The 17,906-nt window shown below is 41.7% G+C and overlaps 1 protein-coding gene across 1 annotated transcript in view; it reads right to left on the bottom strand.

Moving 5' to 3' along the window:
• Positions 1-9,240: 9,240 nt before the first annotated feature.
• The window catches only part of TLX1 (T cell leukemia homeobox 1), a 57,810-nt gene continuing 49,144 nt past the window's right edge, over positions 9,241-17,906 (bottom strand). The window contains exon 3 of the mRNA XM_040361918.1: positions 9,241-9,466. Coding sequence (XP_040217852.1) covers positions 9,406-9,466 — 61 coding nt within the window. The 3' untranslated portion in view covers positions 9,241-9,405. The remainder of the gene's footprint in view (positions 9,467-17,906) is intronic.

Genomic DNA, 17,906 nt, shown 5'->3' with positions numbered 1-17,906 from the left:
AAAGATACGCTGCTGTACGTGAATCCGGGCCTAAGGATTTATTTTAGGGGTTAAGTTAAAGTGATATTAAATGTTCATCCCGTGTCATACTTACCTGTTCTGTGCAGTCCTGATTCTCCTCTTCTTGGGTCCCTACTGGTGCTCCTGGCTCCCCCACCCTAGTAAGCTGCTTGCTATGGAGGCATTCATGCGTGCTTGCTCCCAGGCCCATAAGACTCGCAGTGTGGGGCTTGGCCCTGCCAAAATCTCCTCCTTCATCACTGGCTTTGATTGACAACAGCAGGAGCCAGTGGCTCCAATGCTTTATCTGAGCCAATGAGGAGGGAGAGAGACAAGAGAGCCTCGGCTCTCATGCACAGAGCTGGATCGAGATTGGGCTCAGGTATGTATTTGGGGGGGGGGGGGGGATTACAGGGGAAGCTGCATGCAGAAGGTTTTTTACCTGACTGCATAGAATGTCTTTACAACCACTTTATATTTCAGGGTTAGGGTAAATGTTTAGGTTAGGTTAACAGTCAAAGCATATGTAAACCTTGCCAATGAACTTCCTTATTTGCTTCCTTTTGATCTGTTAAATATTCATGTAGCGGGTATTGCCCTTTTGATGTAATACAAAGACTACTATTGCTGATCATGAAGGATCTCAGCTCCCTCCTGTGGCCGAATTGGGTTACAGCCACCTGTTGTTTACACTTTGTTCTGGTACTGCAGTGAATGTTGGGGGATTGAGTTCAGTAGGAGAAAGGACTCCATTTGCCCTGGCCTGTAATGAACTGCATTACCCAGAGAGCAGCTGTGCAACCCCAAGATGCTTTGCCTTCCGCACCGCTTGGAGAGTTAGGTAATTTAAGGGAGAGGACGTGTTTGGTGGTCTCTCGGGACCGCCTATTCAACCTAAGAGGACACTGCCTGGAGTGTCTCCATGGGGAATGGGCCGCAGTTGAGGCCTATATATGCCCGGGCGGAGCGGCTTTGAGACGGAGCTTCTACCGGAGCCATCGCACAAGATCCTAGTAACCCTGCGACCTGTCTGAGGACCGGAGTCCGCTGATCGACTGGACAGTGTGCCGTAGAGGGACAAGGCCTAAACCGGTTGGGTGAGACGGGCATTAGCCTGAAAGTACTGTTTGTCTTGCGGAAGGGGAATCGCTGACATCCATGTTTGTGGTTTGACTGTCCAGGAGATTTTACCATTTTGCTATTACCTTACTGGATTACAAGTTATGTTTAGCGCGCCACCGCATGCCAACGAAGAAGTGCACAAACTGTTAGTATGAGACTGTGTTGAAGTTTGGCCTGGGATGCCAGGCCATCCTAATTAGTTATAACTATAACACCCAAGGGTTATTCACTTAAGAGTCGCATTTCGTTGACCGTGTAATCAGTTCTACTTAGTCAGTTTTGCTTAATCAGTTCTACTTAGTCAGTTTTACTTAATTAGGTCTACTGCTTTATATTGTATTGTAGGGAGGCGAGAGCTGGGTGAGGTTTGGCAGGAGGGCGTCTCAATTAAGGATGAGCTCCAGCATGTTCGCATAGTACACGTGCAGAGCCCGCCAGGAAGACTGCACGGCGGATTTCCCGATCTCTGCAGCCGAGCATCGGGAAATGTCTCCCTGTGAGATACTCTGCATATTACAGCAGCACTGCATAGGTTCCTGTGAGATACTCTGCATATTACAGCAGCACTGAGTAGGTTCCTGTGAGATACTCTGCATATTACAGCAGCACTGAGTAGGTTCCTGTGAGATACTCTGCATATTACAGCAGCACTGCATAGGTTCATGAGAGATACTCTGCATATTACAGCAGCACTGCATAGGTTCCTGTGAGATACTCTGCATATTACAGCAGCACTGCATAGGTTCCTGTGAGATACTCTGCATATTACAGCAGCACTGAGTAGGTTCCTGTGAGATACTCTGCATATTACAGCAGCACTGAGTAGGTTCCTGTGAGATACTCTGCATATTACAGCAGCACTGCATAGGTTCATGAGAGATACTCTGCATATTACAACAGCACTGAGTAGGTTCCTGTGAGATACTCTGCATATTACAGCAGCACTGAGTAGGTTCCATTTGCAGCCCTCTAGCCAACCCTAACCTTAACCCTAACCCCAACTCTAACCCTAACCCTAACCCTCAACCTCCTACTCCATATGGACCTCGTCCTCCTACGTCAAGATTTTTTTATATTATTATAAGTTATTTCCCGATCCACATTTATTTGCAGAGTACTTGCCATGCTCTTCCCTACATTTTGTTGCCATTTGCAGCCCTCTAGTCCATTCCATTTGTTTTTTAGAGACATTTTAGTAGTCAAAAGTCCGGGTCCCCATTGACTTCAATAGGATTCGGGGTCAAGTTCGGGTCCCGAACCCGGACTTTTTGTCGAACCCGAACATCCAGGTGTCCGCTCAACTCTACTCATGTTCTTTGTTCTTCTTTAAGTAAAGCATTAATTTGGTCATCTTGAAGTCTGTGTGCAGCCTATCTTTTATACTGCAGGATCCCTCAACTTAAGGTAATCCCTTTTATTGCATAATCTGTTGTTGTGTAACGGGATATTGTGTTACTCACAAGCTACTGAGGTCCACAACTCTCAAACTATTGCCAGGTGTGTCACGGGAGGGTTTTGAGCCACTTTAAGGGGTTATTTACCGAACGTAGACCCAAAACAATCCAGCAGCTCCTTCGGGGGTAGTGCTACATACAATTTTAAACATTTTGCGATATCTGTTTTGTAAGTGAAAATAAAAACTGTTGATCATGTCAGAACTGTTTTGTGTCCTCTGCAGATTTCCTGTTACCTCCAAAGAGCTCTCCTAGTCATTTTATTGGGGTACAGAATAATTACTCTTTAAGTTGTGGAGACTTAAGTGTAGGTGTGGTTTGGTAGTTTTAAGCTACTGGGCAGGGCTGACACCACTCAGTCTAGGGTGGTTATGGCTGGTCTCACAGCAGGGGTTCGGTACGTCCCCGTTCGCTGTTTCAGGTCCTATTTCAGCCCGAATATTTGGCTGAATTTTTGGACCTGAAATGGAGCAAAAGATGCACAGAACCTGGTGAAAATTTGCACCAGAGCCAAAGATGAGATATGTGAACTGGCTCCATAGAGAGCCGGTCACAATCTTCAGCTATTGTGAATTGGATGCGGGGAAACCACATCCAATTCGCACTAGTGTGAACCCAGCCTTAGAGGATAAAACACAGAGAAAACAGTATGTATTGCTCAAAAGTACTATTTTTTTTTTTTTTTTTTTTTTTTTTTTAATCCGACATACACTTTAAGGATAGATCACATGTCAGGGACATTCTTGCATACATTTTAAAACAGAAATTGGAGTGCAGAAAAATGGCAGCAGGTACTCTGGACTGATGAGTGAAAATTTTGAAATATTTGGCTGTAGCAGGAGGTAGCTTGTTTGCCGAAGAGCTGGAGAGCGGTACAATAATAACTGTCTGCAGGCAACATTGAAGCCTGGTGGAGGTTCCTTGTAAGTCTGGGGTTGAATTTCTGCAAATGGAGTTGGAGATTTTGGTCAAGATCAATGGTGTCCCCAATGCTGAGAAATACAGACAGATACTTATCCAACATACCATACCATCAGGGAGGAGTGCGATTTGGCTCCAATGACCCCAAACATACAAGCCAATGTGATTAAGAACTATCTTCAGTTTAAAGAACTAGGAATCCTGGAAGTGATGGTTTGGCTCCCACAGAGCCCTGATCTCAACATCATCTAGTCTGTCTGGGATTACACGAGGAGACAGAAGGATCCGAGGCATCCTACATCCACAGAAGATACGTGGTTAGTTCTCCAAGATATTTGTAACGACCTACCTGCTGAGTTTCTTCAATAACTGGGTACCTAGAAGAATTGATGCTGTTATGAAAGCAAACGGTGGTCACATCAAATATTGATTTCATTTCTCTTCTGTTCATTTACTTTCCATTTTGTTAATTGATAAAAATAAACTATTAACACTTCTATTTCTGAAAGCATTTTTAATTTACATCATTACGCGCTCGGCGGGTCCACGGGACCCGCAGCAACACGGATCGCGGTAAGGAGCCAATGGAAGCGGCTCCTTACCACGTGATCGCGCCGTCCAATTGGACGGCGCGATCACTTGTAAACAAACCGGCGTCATGTAATGACGCCGGTTCCTCCCTCTCCTCTCTGTACCGTTCGGTACAGTGTGAGAGGAGAGGGAGGGGGGGGGGATCGGGCGGCAGCAGCAGCTGCCGCACTGTGGGCTGGATCTGTGACAATTGCAGTCACAGATCCAGCCATCCCTGCGCAATACTCTGCAAAATAAAAATAATGATGAGTGCAATACTCTGCAATACCCCACCCCATACTCTGCAATACCCCACCCCATACTCTGCAATACCCACCCCCCATACTCTGCAATACCCACCCCCCCATACTCTGCAATACCCACCCATACTCTGCAATACCCCCCCATACTCTGCAATACCCCCCCCCATACTCTGCAATACCCCCCCCATACTCTGCAATACCCCCCCCATACTCTGCAATACCCCCCCCATACTCTGCAATACCCCCCCCATACTCTGCAATACCCCCCCCCATACTCTGCAATACCCCCCCATACTCTGCAATACCCCCCCCCATACTCTGCAATACCCCCCCATACTCTGCAATACCCCCCCCCCCCCCCATACTCTGCAATACCCCCCCATACTCTGCAATACCCCCCCCATACTCTGCAATACCCCCCATACTCTGCAATACCCCCCCATACTCTGCAATACCCCCCCAATACTCCGCAATACCCTCAATACTCCAATACCTTGCAATACGTCGCCTATGGGGATTTTTAAGTAGCAACGTTTGGCGCAATTTCACGAGCGTGTGCAATTTTGAAGGGTGACATGTTGGGTATCTATTTACTCGGCGTAACTTCATCTTTCATATTCTGCAAAAACATTGGGCTAACTTTACTGTTTTCTTTTTTTTTAAGCACAAAACTGTTTTTTTTTTAAAAACACGCGTTCAAAAAATTGCTGCGAAAATACCGTGCAAGATAAAAAGTTGCAACAACCGCCATTGTATTCTCTAGGGTCTTTGAAAAAAAAGCATATATAATGTTTTGGGTTTCTATGTAATTTTTTAGCAAATAAATGATGTAGGAGAGAAATGTCAAAATTGGCCTGGGTGCTCCAGAACGCCGGATGGTGCTCCCTGCATGTTGGGCCTCTCTATGTGGCCACGCTGTGTAAAAGTCGCACACATGTGGTATCGCTATACTCGGGAGGAATAGCAGAATGTGTTTTGGGGTGTAATTTGTAGTATGCATATGCTGTGTGTGAGAAATAACCTGCTAATATGACAGAAACTAGATTTTTTTTTTTTTTTTTACAGAATTTTCAGTCTTTTTTCTTTTATAGCGCAAAAAATAAAAACCGCAGAGGTGATCAAATACCACCAAAAGAAAGCTCTATTTGTGGGAAAAAAAGGACAAAAATTTCAGATGGGTACAATGTTGTATGACTGAGTAATTGTCATTCAAATTGTGAGAGCACCGAAAGCTGAAAATTGGTCTGGTGATTAAGGGGGTTTTCGTGCCCAGTGGTCAAGTGGTTAAATCCATTGTCAGGACTGAGGGTCTGAGGTGATACTGTATATTGCCAGCCTCAACTTCACCGGACCTCTTAACCACTTCAGGACCTCCCACCGCTTATATATACTGCGGGAGCCAATTAGTGGGTCCGATGGGCGCCGGGACCCGCCGATGATTCAGAAGAGCGGTCTGCCTATGTAAACAAGGCAGACCGCTGTTCTGTTGGGGAGTAAAAGAGAGATCTTGTGTTTCAGCTAAGCTGAATCTGAAAGGGAAATCTGTGTTTCAGCTAAGCTGAAGCACAGATTTCTCTTTTCATCCAGTGCATCCACAGTTAGAAAGCATTCCCCAGGAGCACACTTAACCCCTTGATCGCCCCTGGTGTTAACCCCTTTTCTGCCTGTGTAATTTATACAGTGACAGTGCATTTATTTTTTTAGCACTGATCACTGTATTGGTGTCACTGGTTCCTAAAAATTGTCACTTAGTTTCAGATTTGTCCTCCACAATGTCGCAGTCCTACTAAAAATCACTGATCACCGCCATTACTAGTAAAAACAATAATAATAATAAAAATTAAAAAAATCTATCCCATAGTTTGTGGACGCTATAACTTTTACACAAACCAATCAATATACACTTATTGAGATTTTTTTATCAAAAATATGTAGCAGAATGGCCTAAATTGATGAAGAAATAGGTGTTGTATTTATTTTTTCATTGGGAATGTTTTTAATAGCACAAAGTAAAAAATATATATTTTTTTTTTCAAAAGTGTCGGTCTGTTTTTTTTTATCGTGCAAAAAATAAAAACCACAGAGGTGATCAAATACCGCCAAAAGAAACCTCTATTTGTGGGGAAAAAAAGGACATCAATTTTGTTTGGGTACATCGTCGCACAACCGTGCAAGTGCCAGTTAAAACAACGCAGTGCCGTATTGCAAAAAATGGCCTGTCAGGAAGAGGATTACACTGTCCAGAGCTGAAGTGGTTAACAATGGAGATCCAACCCTTATACCCCCAACTAAAAAAAGCACTAGGAATAGAGTGTTAATGTTACATATCCCAATAGTGTGTAAGCTTAAAGGATCACTAAAGGATTTTTTTTTTTAGCTAAATAGCTTCCCTTACCTTACTGCAGTACTGGTTTCATGTCCTCATTGTTCGTTTTTGCTTTGATGTTGCTGTAAAACTGCTCTGATCTCCACACTTCCTGGTTGTTTGGCTCCTTATAACCATCATACTGGGAGCTTTTCACGATGGTCTAAGCTGTCATTACTGTGTGTCTAAAACTTAACAGAACCAATCAGATTCATTTTAAAAACAAAACACTGCCCTGGATTTGTTTGTTTTTGTTCTGTGGGTCTCTTTACTTCACATAAACATGAAACCAGTTTAAAAACAAAAGTGAAACTGTAGGCACATTATATGATTGAATTTAATCAATTTTTAATCATTTTTAAAAGGAATCAGTTAACTTTTATGTCTCTATACCCTGTAAACAGTAATTTCAGCAAAACATTTTTTTTCCTTTAGTGACCCTTTAAAGTGGATGTAAACCCAATTTTTTTTATTTTTTATGTCACAGTGTAGGGTATAAGATTTCCTATGATATGTGCCCAGTCTTGCCACACAGAGTTAATCCAGCTTTGAGCAATCCTCTTTTATTGCAGTGAAAATTAACAGACTTCCAGATAAAACCCTTTCTAAATAAAAAGTCCTTTCCTCTCTCCTTGCTTTGAGTGACAGATTATTTACATATCTAGCTTGGACATGTTGATCATATGTTATGTTATGTTTATCATAATATGAGGTGATCCACAGTATAAAAAGTGATAAATCCACCCCTCCCCCACATAACACATCCTGGTAATATACAATGAACTGTGGATCACCTCATATTATGATAAACATAACATAACATATGATAAACATGTAAATAGTCACTCAAAGCAAAGACGGGCACAGATGATAGGAAATCTACAAAACAAGTAGCACAGCTACTATCCAAAACATGGAAAATACCAGCATGGCTGTTGGATATTCTTTCTAGCTTGGAGTGTTTGTAGCCCAAGCTGGGTGGGGTGGGGAAGGATTAGAACCCCTGCCAATAAGACTTTATAATATTTATCCAGGCAATTCTAATTAACATACATATTTGTATTCCAATAGAAGTAATGTATAAATTAAACTGTGTCTAAATCCAATTTTTTTTTTATAATAGGGATAAATGTAAGGAAGGGTTAAAGTGACCCTACTACCACAGAGTCACTTGTAAAAAAAAAAAGGCCAGCATTGTAAAAAAAAGAAGCAACCACATTTACCTTTCCAATGATTTGTGTCTTGAAATGCAGCTGCTTCACTGCTCCCAGCAGATGTAGGTATTTGACTGATGGTAAGCCTGACTTTTTAAAAGTAAGAGCTCAGGAAAGCCCCTACCTGCACCCCACAATGCAATTCAAAGTCCATATGCAACCGATCAATAGGCCTAAGCATTGACATGTGGAAGGTGAGGACTAAGGAGGTGTTTGCATAGGTACTTTGGAGCGCAGTGCAGTATAATTTGATGAACAGTGAAAACTCTTCTGTACTGTAATAGTTTATTTATTTTTTATATGTTTAGATTTGCTTTATTAAAATAAAAAAAGACAATACAAAGAATATACAACGGTAAGCATATTTTTTTTCCAGACCTAATTAAATGCAAAATTCAAAATCATGCACTGGCAATACATTTGCTAAGAAACACCTTTTTCAGGCCTAATAAACAAAATTCTTAAGTAGTACCCAATTAAGTCAGAGAAAGGAAAATACAAACATATACAATGACAATACAAACATAAAAAGAGCCAAATAAACTGCAGCATTCAAAATCATGCAATGGCAAGACATTAGCAGACAATTTATTTTTCCTAAGCCCTAACAAAAAGAATTCCTGAATAGTACCAATATAGCCAATACACAAAATGTCCAAATCTTATGCCCCCTACACACGATCGGAAATTCCGACCGTGTGTATGCCCCATCGGAGTAATTCCATCGGAAATTTCGATGAATTCCATCAGAGTTTACATAGAGAACATGTTCTCTTTTCCTCCAATGGAATTCCGGTGTGAATTTGGTCGGACAAAGGAACAATTGTGTGTACGAGGCATTACAGTTCTCTTAGCAAACTAGAGTGCAAAGATAATTCCTCTTTACTATTCTGGATGTTGTCGGTTAAAGCATTTGTTACCCCAAATCTTCATATTCCTGATATGTGCCTGCTGTGCCATGTACTTACATGAGAAAGTATCCTGTTCTTTTTCTATTGCCTCCTTTTTGTGAAATCTCTGGTGTTCCTGCCAGTCCCTCTGCTTTCCTATTAAAAACTGACCACACTAAGCAGGAGAGCACACCAAAGTCAGTTCTCTAGCTATGCTGGGAACTCAGTGTGCTCTCCTCGAATGCCCCGACTTGCCTTAACACACCCCCAGTGCACAGTCATTCACTGAGAAGCTCAGTGTGCTGCTGCTGCTGCCCCCCCCCCCCAGCTCTTATGCAGCTGAGAACACAGGAAACAGAGGGAATGTGATTACTTATAAAAAAAAAGGGGGGGAAAAGGTATTTATAATGTTTTTTTTTTGTTTTTTTATCTATACAAAAATGGTTTGCATTTAATTTCTATTTTAAACTGAATGGATTGTTTTACAAGGTGATTGTTTACAATTCCTTTAAGATTCCTCCTCTTGTTGTCTCCTCTGGTCCTTTTTCCATATGTCTTTGGACCGTTGATGTTTTTGTTTCTTCCTGGAACCTTCCTGGCCTTCTTCTAGATGACCCAACAGTTCTTTCTACAGGCTGCTTCTGTTTCCTCCAGTCCCTCGCGGTTCCTGTGAAATACAAAAAAAGTTAAAAAATGGGTTTAAGTTAAGCACCATAAGCATAAAAAGCAAATTTATATAAATCTATAGCAGATTTTATGCTCAGACATATACAGAGTTGAAAACTCATACAGAAACTTTTGTTTTAAATATGGCAGAGAAGAATTAGAGTCCCTGCCAGGTTTTTTTGGGGGGGCCTGGGCCCTTACTGGGGTGATTTCCTGTTCTAATGACTGCTGTCATGGTGCAGTGTAAACCTGCAAAAGTTCTCACCCTTTACCCTCTAGTATAAAACTCATCTTATTGCTTCCTGTGACCCAAACTGGAGGGATTTCCCATCACTTCTTGTCCTGGCAACTATTATCATGGGGACAGGAGATCATGGAAAAACTTCCCATGTGGAGCACATACAGCAATCAAGGTCTGACAGAGGCAATTCCAAATTGCTTACCATTCCTGAGGCTGGGTTCACACTTGTCCAACAAACGGTCCTATATTGGGAGCCTCATGTAGCATGACATGTGAAAATCAATGTTTCCCTATGAGAGCTGTCTTAACTAGTCCGACACATGTCGGTCCGACCTTGAAAATGCTCCCTGTACTACTTTTGGTCCTACATTGATCCTACTTCAACCCATTGAATATCATTGAAGTCGGACCAAAGTAGTATCCTGTTCATGAAAGTAGGATGGATGTAGGACCAATGTAGGATAAATGTAGGACCAATGTAGGATAAATGTAGGACCGATGTAGCAGAGCAAAGTAGGATGAAAGTAGTGTAGTAGTGTGAACCCAGCCTTACTCTATCTAAGGCCGGGTTCACACTGGTCCGACAAACGCTCCGACATTGGGAGCTCATGTCGCATGATGTGTGAAAAACAATTGTTTCCCTATGAGAGCTGTCTTAACTGGTCCGACACATGTCGGTCCGACTTTAAAAAATGCTCCCTGTACTACTTTGGTCCGACTTTGATCCTACTTCAGCCCATTGAATATCATTAAAGTCAGATCAAAGTAGGATCCTTGTCCTTACCATCCGACGTGATTACAGCAGCAGTAAAAGGAATTTATATCACTCTGGGATTGTTTTGATTGGTCAAAGAACAAGTCAGACTATCACAAAGTCGGATCAAAGTAGTATCTTGTTCATGAAAGTTGGATGGATGTAGGACCAATGTAGGACCGATGTCGCAGAGCAAAGTAGGATGAAAGTCGTACTACTGTGGTGTAGTATAGTGTGAACCCAGTCTCAAAGTGTTTGTGTACTGGGGCGCAGTCATGTTGGAAGGTGCCATCCCCAAACTGTTCTCACCAAGTTGGGAGCAAGAAATTTACCAAAATATCTTGGTATGCTGACGCCTTATAAGTTCCCTTCACTGGAAGTAAGAAGCCAAGCCCAACCCCTGAAAAACAACCCCCACACCATAATCCCCCCTCCACAAATGATTTGGACCAGTGCACAAAGCAAGGTCAATAAAGACATGGATGAGCGAGTTTGGGGTGGAGGAACTTGGCACAGAGTCCTGACCACAACCCGATAGAACACCTTTGGGGTGAATTAGAGCGGAGACAGAGAGCCAGGCCTTCTCGTTCAACGTCAGTGCCTGACCTCACAAATGGTCAAACATTCCCATAAACACACTCCTAAACCTTGTGGACAGCCTTTCCCAGAAGAGTTGAAGCTGTTCTAGCTACAAAGGGTGGGTCAACTCAATATTGAACCCTAGGGACTAAGACTTGGGATGCCATTTACCACTTCAGCCTAGGAAGATTGTACCCCCTTCCTGACCAGAGTACTTTTTACAATTTGGCACCTTCGTCGATTTAACTGACAATTGCGCGGTTACGCAAGGCTGTACCCAAACTAAATGTGTGTCCTTTTCCCCCACAAATAGAGATTCATTTTGGTGGTATTTTATCACCTCTGTTGTTATTATTTGTTGTGCTATAAACAAGAAAAGAGCGACAATTTGGAAGAAAAACAATATTTTGGACTTTTTGCTACAATAAATATCCCCAAATATTTTCAGTTTAGGCCAATATATATTCTACATATTTTTGGTAAAAAAAAAAAATGCAATAAATGTATATTGGTTTGTGAAAAAGTTATAGCGTCTTACAAACTACTAGTAATGGTGGTAATCTGTGATTTTTAGCGGTACTGCGACATTGTGGCGGACAGATCCGACACTTTGACACATTTTTGGGACCGTTGACAATTATACAGCGATCAGTGCTATAAAAATGCACTTATTACTGTGTAAATGTCACTGGTAGGGAAGGGGTTAACACTAGGGGGCGATCAAGGAGTTAACTGTGTTCCCTAGTGTTTGTTCTAACTGTAGGGGCATGTAATTGACTGGGGGACAGAGACACATCATAGTAGGAATAATTGGTATGTCTCCTCTCTCCTGACAGAACAGGGATTTATTCGATCAAGCCCACCGGCCACACGCATCAGGTCCCCCGCCGTGCAGCGGCATGCTCGCGCCCTCTGGCGGCTCTTAAAGAGGTACAACATACCCATACGGAGTTTCGCCCAGCAGAGCCATTCTGCCGACGTATATCGACGTGAGCCGTTAAAGTTCATGTGCATGTAAAGGCAGAGGTCTCAATACTTTTTGACAATATAGTGTGTGTGTAATGGTATTACAGTTTTTTTTTTATTTTTTTATTTTAAAGTTGCACTTTTGTCTGTCAAAAGCAATATATTTGGTTTTCTTTATAAAGACAGTAGACATCACAACGACTAAATCTGTGTCTGTAATGCATGTTCAAACCTTAATATAATACAAAATAACATTGTTATTACATTTTTCCTCCAGGAGTATATAATAAGATTGGCAATTCTAGAAAAATGCTTAAATAATGCAATACGATTTAACTAAACCCATTTGATCTTAGTCAACTAAAATGTACTGGAGATATTATTCGACTAGACTACAACTAAAACCACTGACTTAATTATGGATAGAATACTCCTCTGACAGAATGTAGTTCTTTCATTTTTTTTATTTAGAAAAATATGACTAAAACAATTCAAATGACAGATATAAAATACAACCAAAACCTAAATGGCTTTTTTAATCCAAAGACTATGACTAGAACTAAATCAAATTTTTACGTCAAAATCAACATTGTCTGTGTCTCATTGGGTGGATTTCCCATCACTTCCTGACCAATAGCCAAAACTAAAAGTGAGAGGAAATCCCTTTAAATTGAGGGAATCTCTGGTTGTCACCAGACCTAGTGTCCCTATTGGAAGATTTCCAATCTATTACTTATCTGGGGAAAATTCCCTAACCACTTGGTGCCGAATGACGGCTACAGCGCGGACCCCAAATGCCGGGAGGACGTCAATAGACGCCCTCCCCTTCGCGAGCGCCCTGCACTGAGACTCGGGTGATCACAGATCCGAGTAAGGGGCTGTTCCCGGCCCCTTACTATGTGATCAGCTGTCAGCCAATGACAGCTGATCACGTGAATCATAGGATGCATTAAGGGGAAAAAAAAACTAAACCTTTACAACTCCTTTAACCTGCCTGGCGGTGTTCCCGAGTCTGACTCGGGGTTAGATTTTCCTGCTGCGAGCGGTAACCCCGAGTCAGACTCGGGCTTGCCTCGCTAGATCCACAGGGAGTGTTTACTTACCTTGTCCCTGGATCCAGCGATGCCACCGCGCTGTGTGAGTGAGCGGGACCTCGCTCGATTCACACAGTGCCTCTGTGTAACGCCGATCTCCGTTCCCTGCGACGTTACGACGCACGTGGACGGAGAACGGTGCCAAATTCTAAAAAGTAAACAAACACTTTACATACAGTATACTGTAATCTTATAGATTACAGTACTGTATGTAAAAAAAAACACACCCCCCTTGTCCCTAGTGGTCTGTCCTGTGTCATGCATGTCATTTTATATAATAAAAACGTTTTTCTCCCTGCAAACTGTAGATTGTCCATAGCAACCAAAAGTGTCCCTTTATGTCAAAAATAGTTTTAGATCAGCTAAAAAACAGCGATAATAAATTATAATCACTTGCAGAATTGTGCGATAGCGATTTGTGGGGAAATTCGTCATAAAAAAAAAAAATAATGACAGCGACAATTCTGCAACTGAGCAAATTTCTGTGATTTTGATTTGATTACATTATTGAATAATTTTTATTATAATTATATTATTATTTGTTATAATTATTTATAATTATTTATTATATTATTTATAATTTTGTTTTTAAAAAAATGTCATACCCGGGATGCCTATTAAACTCTGGTTTGGTCAGATTTAAGTGAGTTATTTCTAAAAATTACAGACCTACAATATAAAACGCCAAATTTCCTTGCAAATAATGGTACCGCTTTCAGCATGTTTTTTCTGAAAGAATCATACCGCCAGGGAGGTTAAAGGGGTTGTAAAGGTAAAAAAAAAAAAAATCCCTAAATAGCTTCCTTTACCTTAGTGCAGTCCTCCTTTACTTACCTCATCCTTCCATTTTGCTTTTAAATGTCCTTATTTCTTCTGAGAAATCCTCACTTCCTGTTCTTCTGTCTGTAACTACAAACAGTAATGCAAAGCTTTCTCCTTGGTGTGGAGAAAGCCTCTTAAGGGGGCAAGCAGGAGTGTCAGGATGCCCACTAACACACAGCTACTTTCCCTATCTGCAAAGTAGAGAGCCTCCTGACTCTCGTGCTGTAACAGCACTGGTGAACGGAGTGAACCACAACTGCGGTTAGCAAGGAATTCAATGCGATTCTCTATGTGACAACTCAGTATTGGGCCCCAGGCGTCACTCCACGCAACAGGAGTTTGGGGGATCTATACATCATCTCTGTGTCACATAAAAAAAGGCGTTGAGCTACTAAGCATGGGCGCATTACAACATGCGACCAGAGCTTAGCGTTTAAAATTATAGTTCAAGGTCAATATTCCAATACACCTCTATATGCAAGTGATTATCAGTAAGGAACCCCAGGCGTCACTCCTCGCAACAGGAGTTTGGGGGTTCTCTACATCAGGGGTCTTCAAACTTTCTAAACAAAGGGCCAGTTTACTGTCCTTCAAGCTTTAGAGGGGCCAGACTGTGGTCAGTGTAAGTAGAAAATCCCCTGGTGTCAGAGGGAGAAAATAATGCCCCATGATTGATATTAGGGGGAGTAATAATGCCCTATCATTGGTATCAATGGGAGAAATAGTGCCCCATCATTGGTGTCAATAAGAGGAATAGTGCCCCATCATTGGTATCAATGGGAGTATCTATTGATACGCCGCATAAATTCAAAGCTGCGCCGGCGTATCTTCTTTCTGTATTCAGAAAGCAAGATACGCCGAAATTAGGCTAAGATCCGACTGGCGTAAGTCTCTTACGCCGTTGCATATTTACGCTGGCCGCTAGGTGGCGCTTCCGTCGATTTACGCAAGGAATATGCTAATTAGGTAGATACGCCGATTCAGAAACGTACGTCCGCCCGGCGAATTTTTTTACATCGTTTACGTTAGGTTTTTTTTTGGCGTAAAGTTACCCCTGCTATATGAGGTGTATCCTATGTTAAGTATGGACGTCGGGCCAGCGTCTAAATTTCCGTTGATTACGTCGTTTGCGTAAGTCGTTCTCGAATAGGGATGTACGTAAGTTACGTTCACGTCTAAAGCATTGACGATTTGCAGCGTAATTTCGAGCATGCGCACTGGGATTCTTTCACGGACGGCGCATGCGCCGTTCGTAAAAAAAACATCAAATACGTGGGGTCATAAGTAATTTAGATAAAACACGCCCACATCATCCACATTTGAATTAGGTGGGCTTACGCCGGACCACATACGCTACGCCGCCGTAACTTAGGGCGCAAGTTCTTTATGAATACGGAACTTGCGCCCTAAGTTACGGCGGCATAACGTATCTGAGATACGTTACGCCCGCAGGAAATTACGCCGGGCTATCTGAATCTAGCCCATTCAGTTCAATGAATTGGAGATATTAGTTCCCTGATTCATCCCCATCCTCGCTGGAGTAACTCTCGAAAGTAACCTTTATACTGCGTAGGGGGCGTATGCCGCACCCCAACAGGTGCCAGTCCACAGCATGCTCATTGGCCTCACTGAATGAGTAGGTGGGACTTTTTTGTTCCCCCAATGAATTATCCATATAACTGGGAATAGATTATATCCACACTGGATTTCAGATAAAGAGCACATATAAATACAAAGTAAAAGGATAAAGTAAAAGAAAGTTTTTTAATTTATTAATTTATAACAAGTTGAGCTGTTTATCTGTGAAGTTAAAAAGTGAGATGATATGTTCTGTATTCTTATTAGACCTGATGGTTTTATGACAGATAAAGTATGAGTCATAAAACACATATGGGGCTTGGTAAGATTTATGTTATGGGTGGAGGATGAGAACCGACTATAAATAATACATGTCTCTTTAGATTCTCCCTTCCCTGTCATTTGTCCATGTCACAGAACTTCAGTTCCTTTCTTTATAAATACGGAGCACTGGTGAAATGTATTCACCATTTGAATAATAAAGCTAGCAAATATTATTTCTATAATGTAAAGGATTTTTATTTATTTTTTTGGGAATAAAGTAGGGAATGGTTAGGACCCGTCTCAGGGCTTTGTTTCTACCTGTGTCCTGTTGGGGAGATTTCCCCTTACTTCCTATACCAGAGTCCCAACAGGAAGTGGCAGGTGATTTCACTAAAGAGAGGGGATCTGCTGAACCTTCACAGTGGGGACACAAGCAGCAGTAAAATCCAAACGGGATTTGGACATTTTATCAAAACTGAAAAATAAAACAATATGGCTTTATATACATTCTAATGTACAGTGCCTTGAAAAAAGTATTCCTACCCCTTGAAATTTTACAAATTTTGTCATATTACAACCAAAAACATAAATGTATTTTATTGGAATTGTATGCGATAGACCGGGGATATGCAATTAGCGGACCTCCAGCTGTTGCAGAACTACAATTCCCATGAGGCATAGCAAGACTCTGACAGCCACAAGCATGACACCAGAGTCAGAAGCATGATGGGACTTGTAGTTTTGCAACAGCTGGAGGTCCGCTAATTGCATATCCCTGCGGATAGACCAACACGAAGTGGAAGGAAAAGGATAAATTATGTTTTTTATTTATTTTTTACAAATAACTATGTGAAAAGTGTGTGTGTGGGGGGGGGGGGGGATTTGTATTCAGCCCACTTTACTCTGATACCCCTAACTAAAATCTAGTGGAACCAATTGCCTTCAGAAGTCACCTAATTAGTAAATAGAGTCCACCCGTGTATAAGGATTAGGATTTATTTTATTTTTTTACTAAAAAATTTTAGAAGAATACATAATCGGCATAAACTGAGTAAAGCATAAAAAAAAAAAAGTAGGATATTTATTATAGCAAATAATAAAAGATATTGTGTTTTTTTTTAAATTGTCGCTAATTTTTTTGTTTAGAGCGCAAAAAATAAAAACCGCAGAGGTGATCAAATACCACCAAAAGAAAGCTCTATTTGTGGGGAAAAAAAGACGTAAATTTTGTTTGGGTACAGCGTTGCACAACCGTGCAATTGTCAGCTAAAGCGACGCAGTGCCGAATCGCAAAAAAAATTCTGGTCAGGAAGGGGGTAAATCCTTCCGGGGCTGAAGTGGTTAAGATAAAACACCTTCTGTGTGTAGCAGTTGTAAAGGCAGAATTTTTTTTTATCTTAATGCATTCCTTGCATTCCTGTGTGCATTCCAGCCCCCCAATTCCCTACCTAAGCCCCATCTCTCTCCAGCTATGTCCACGATCCCCTCAGCCATCCTGGACACTCTCCCTGATTGGCTGAGAAAGAGCAGTGGCGCCATTGGCTACCGCGGCTGTTAATCAACGTCAGCCTGTCAATCTGGGGAGAGAGGGGGCCGGGCCAGGTCAGGTTCCGTTTTTGAATGGATACACGGAACTCTGATTCGGTTTGGGTGCCCCCTGTAGCAAGCTGCTGGCTGAGGGGCACTGAAAGGAGGGAGGGGCTAGGAGCAGTAAAAAAGGACCCCAGAAGAAGAGGATCGGATCTGCTCTGTACAATACCAACTGCACAGAGGAGGTAAGTACAGCATGTTTGTTAATATATTTTTTTTTAAACAAGCCTTTACAGTCACTTTGAGTGTTAAATATGTATGTTACAATATATTCATTCAGCGGAACTCTTCATGCTCACCAGTGCCAAAACCAAAGCACATATCTGTTTTACTTGAGATTGTAAAATGTATTGACACCTTTGAACTTTTTATCGTCTTTACCAGAAAGGTATGTAAGAGCAGAAGACAAAGCAGTAAACAGGATCTAGTGAAACTGCATTGTCTAACTCACTTCTTTAACTATTGTAGCAATAAAACCAAATTCAAAACTTATTTTTGCTTTACAAGGCTGTTATGATGCTTCTTAATTTTCTTTGAAAGGCCAGTAAAATCT

The sequence above is a fragment of the Rana temporaria genome, chromosome 8 (genome assembly GCF_905171775.1).
Source record: "Rana temporaria chromosome 8, aRanTem1.1, whole genome shotgun sequence".
In the NCBI taxonomy this organism is placed as follows: domain Eukaryota; kingdom Metazoa; phylum Chordata; class Amphibia; order Anura; family Ranidae; genus Rana; species Rana temporaria.
The sequence above is the reverse complement of the archived record's forward strand: the minus strand, read 5'-3'. Positions and strand labels throughout refer to the sequence as shown.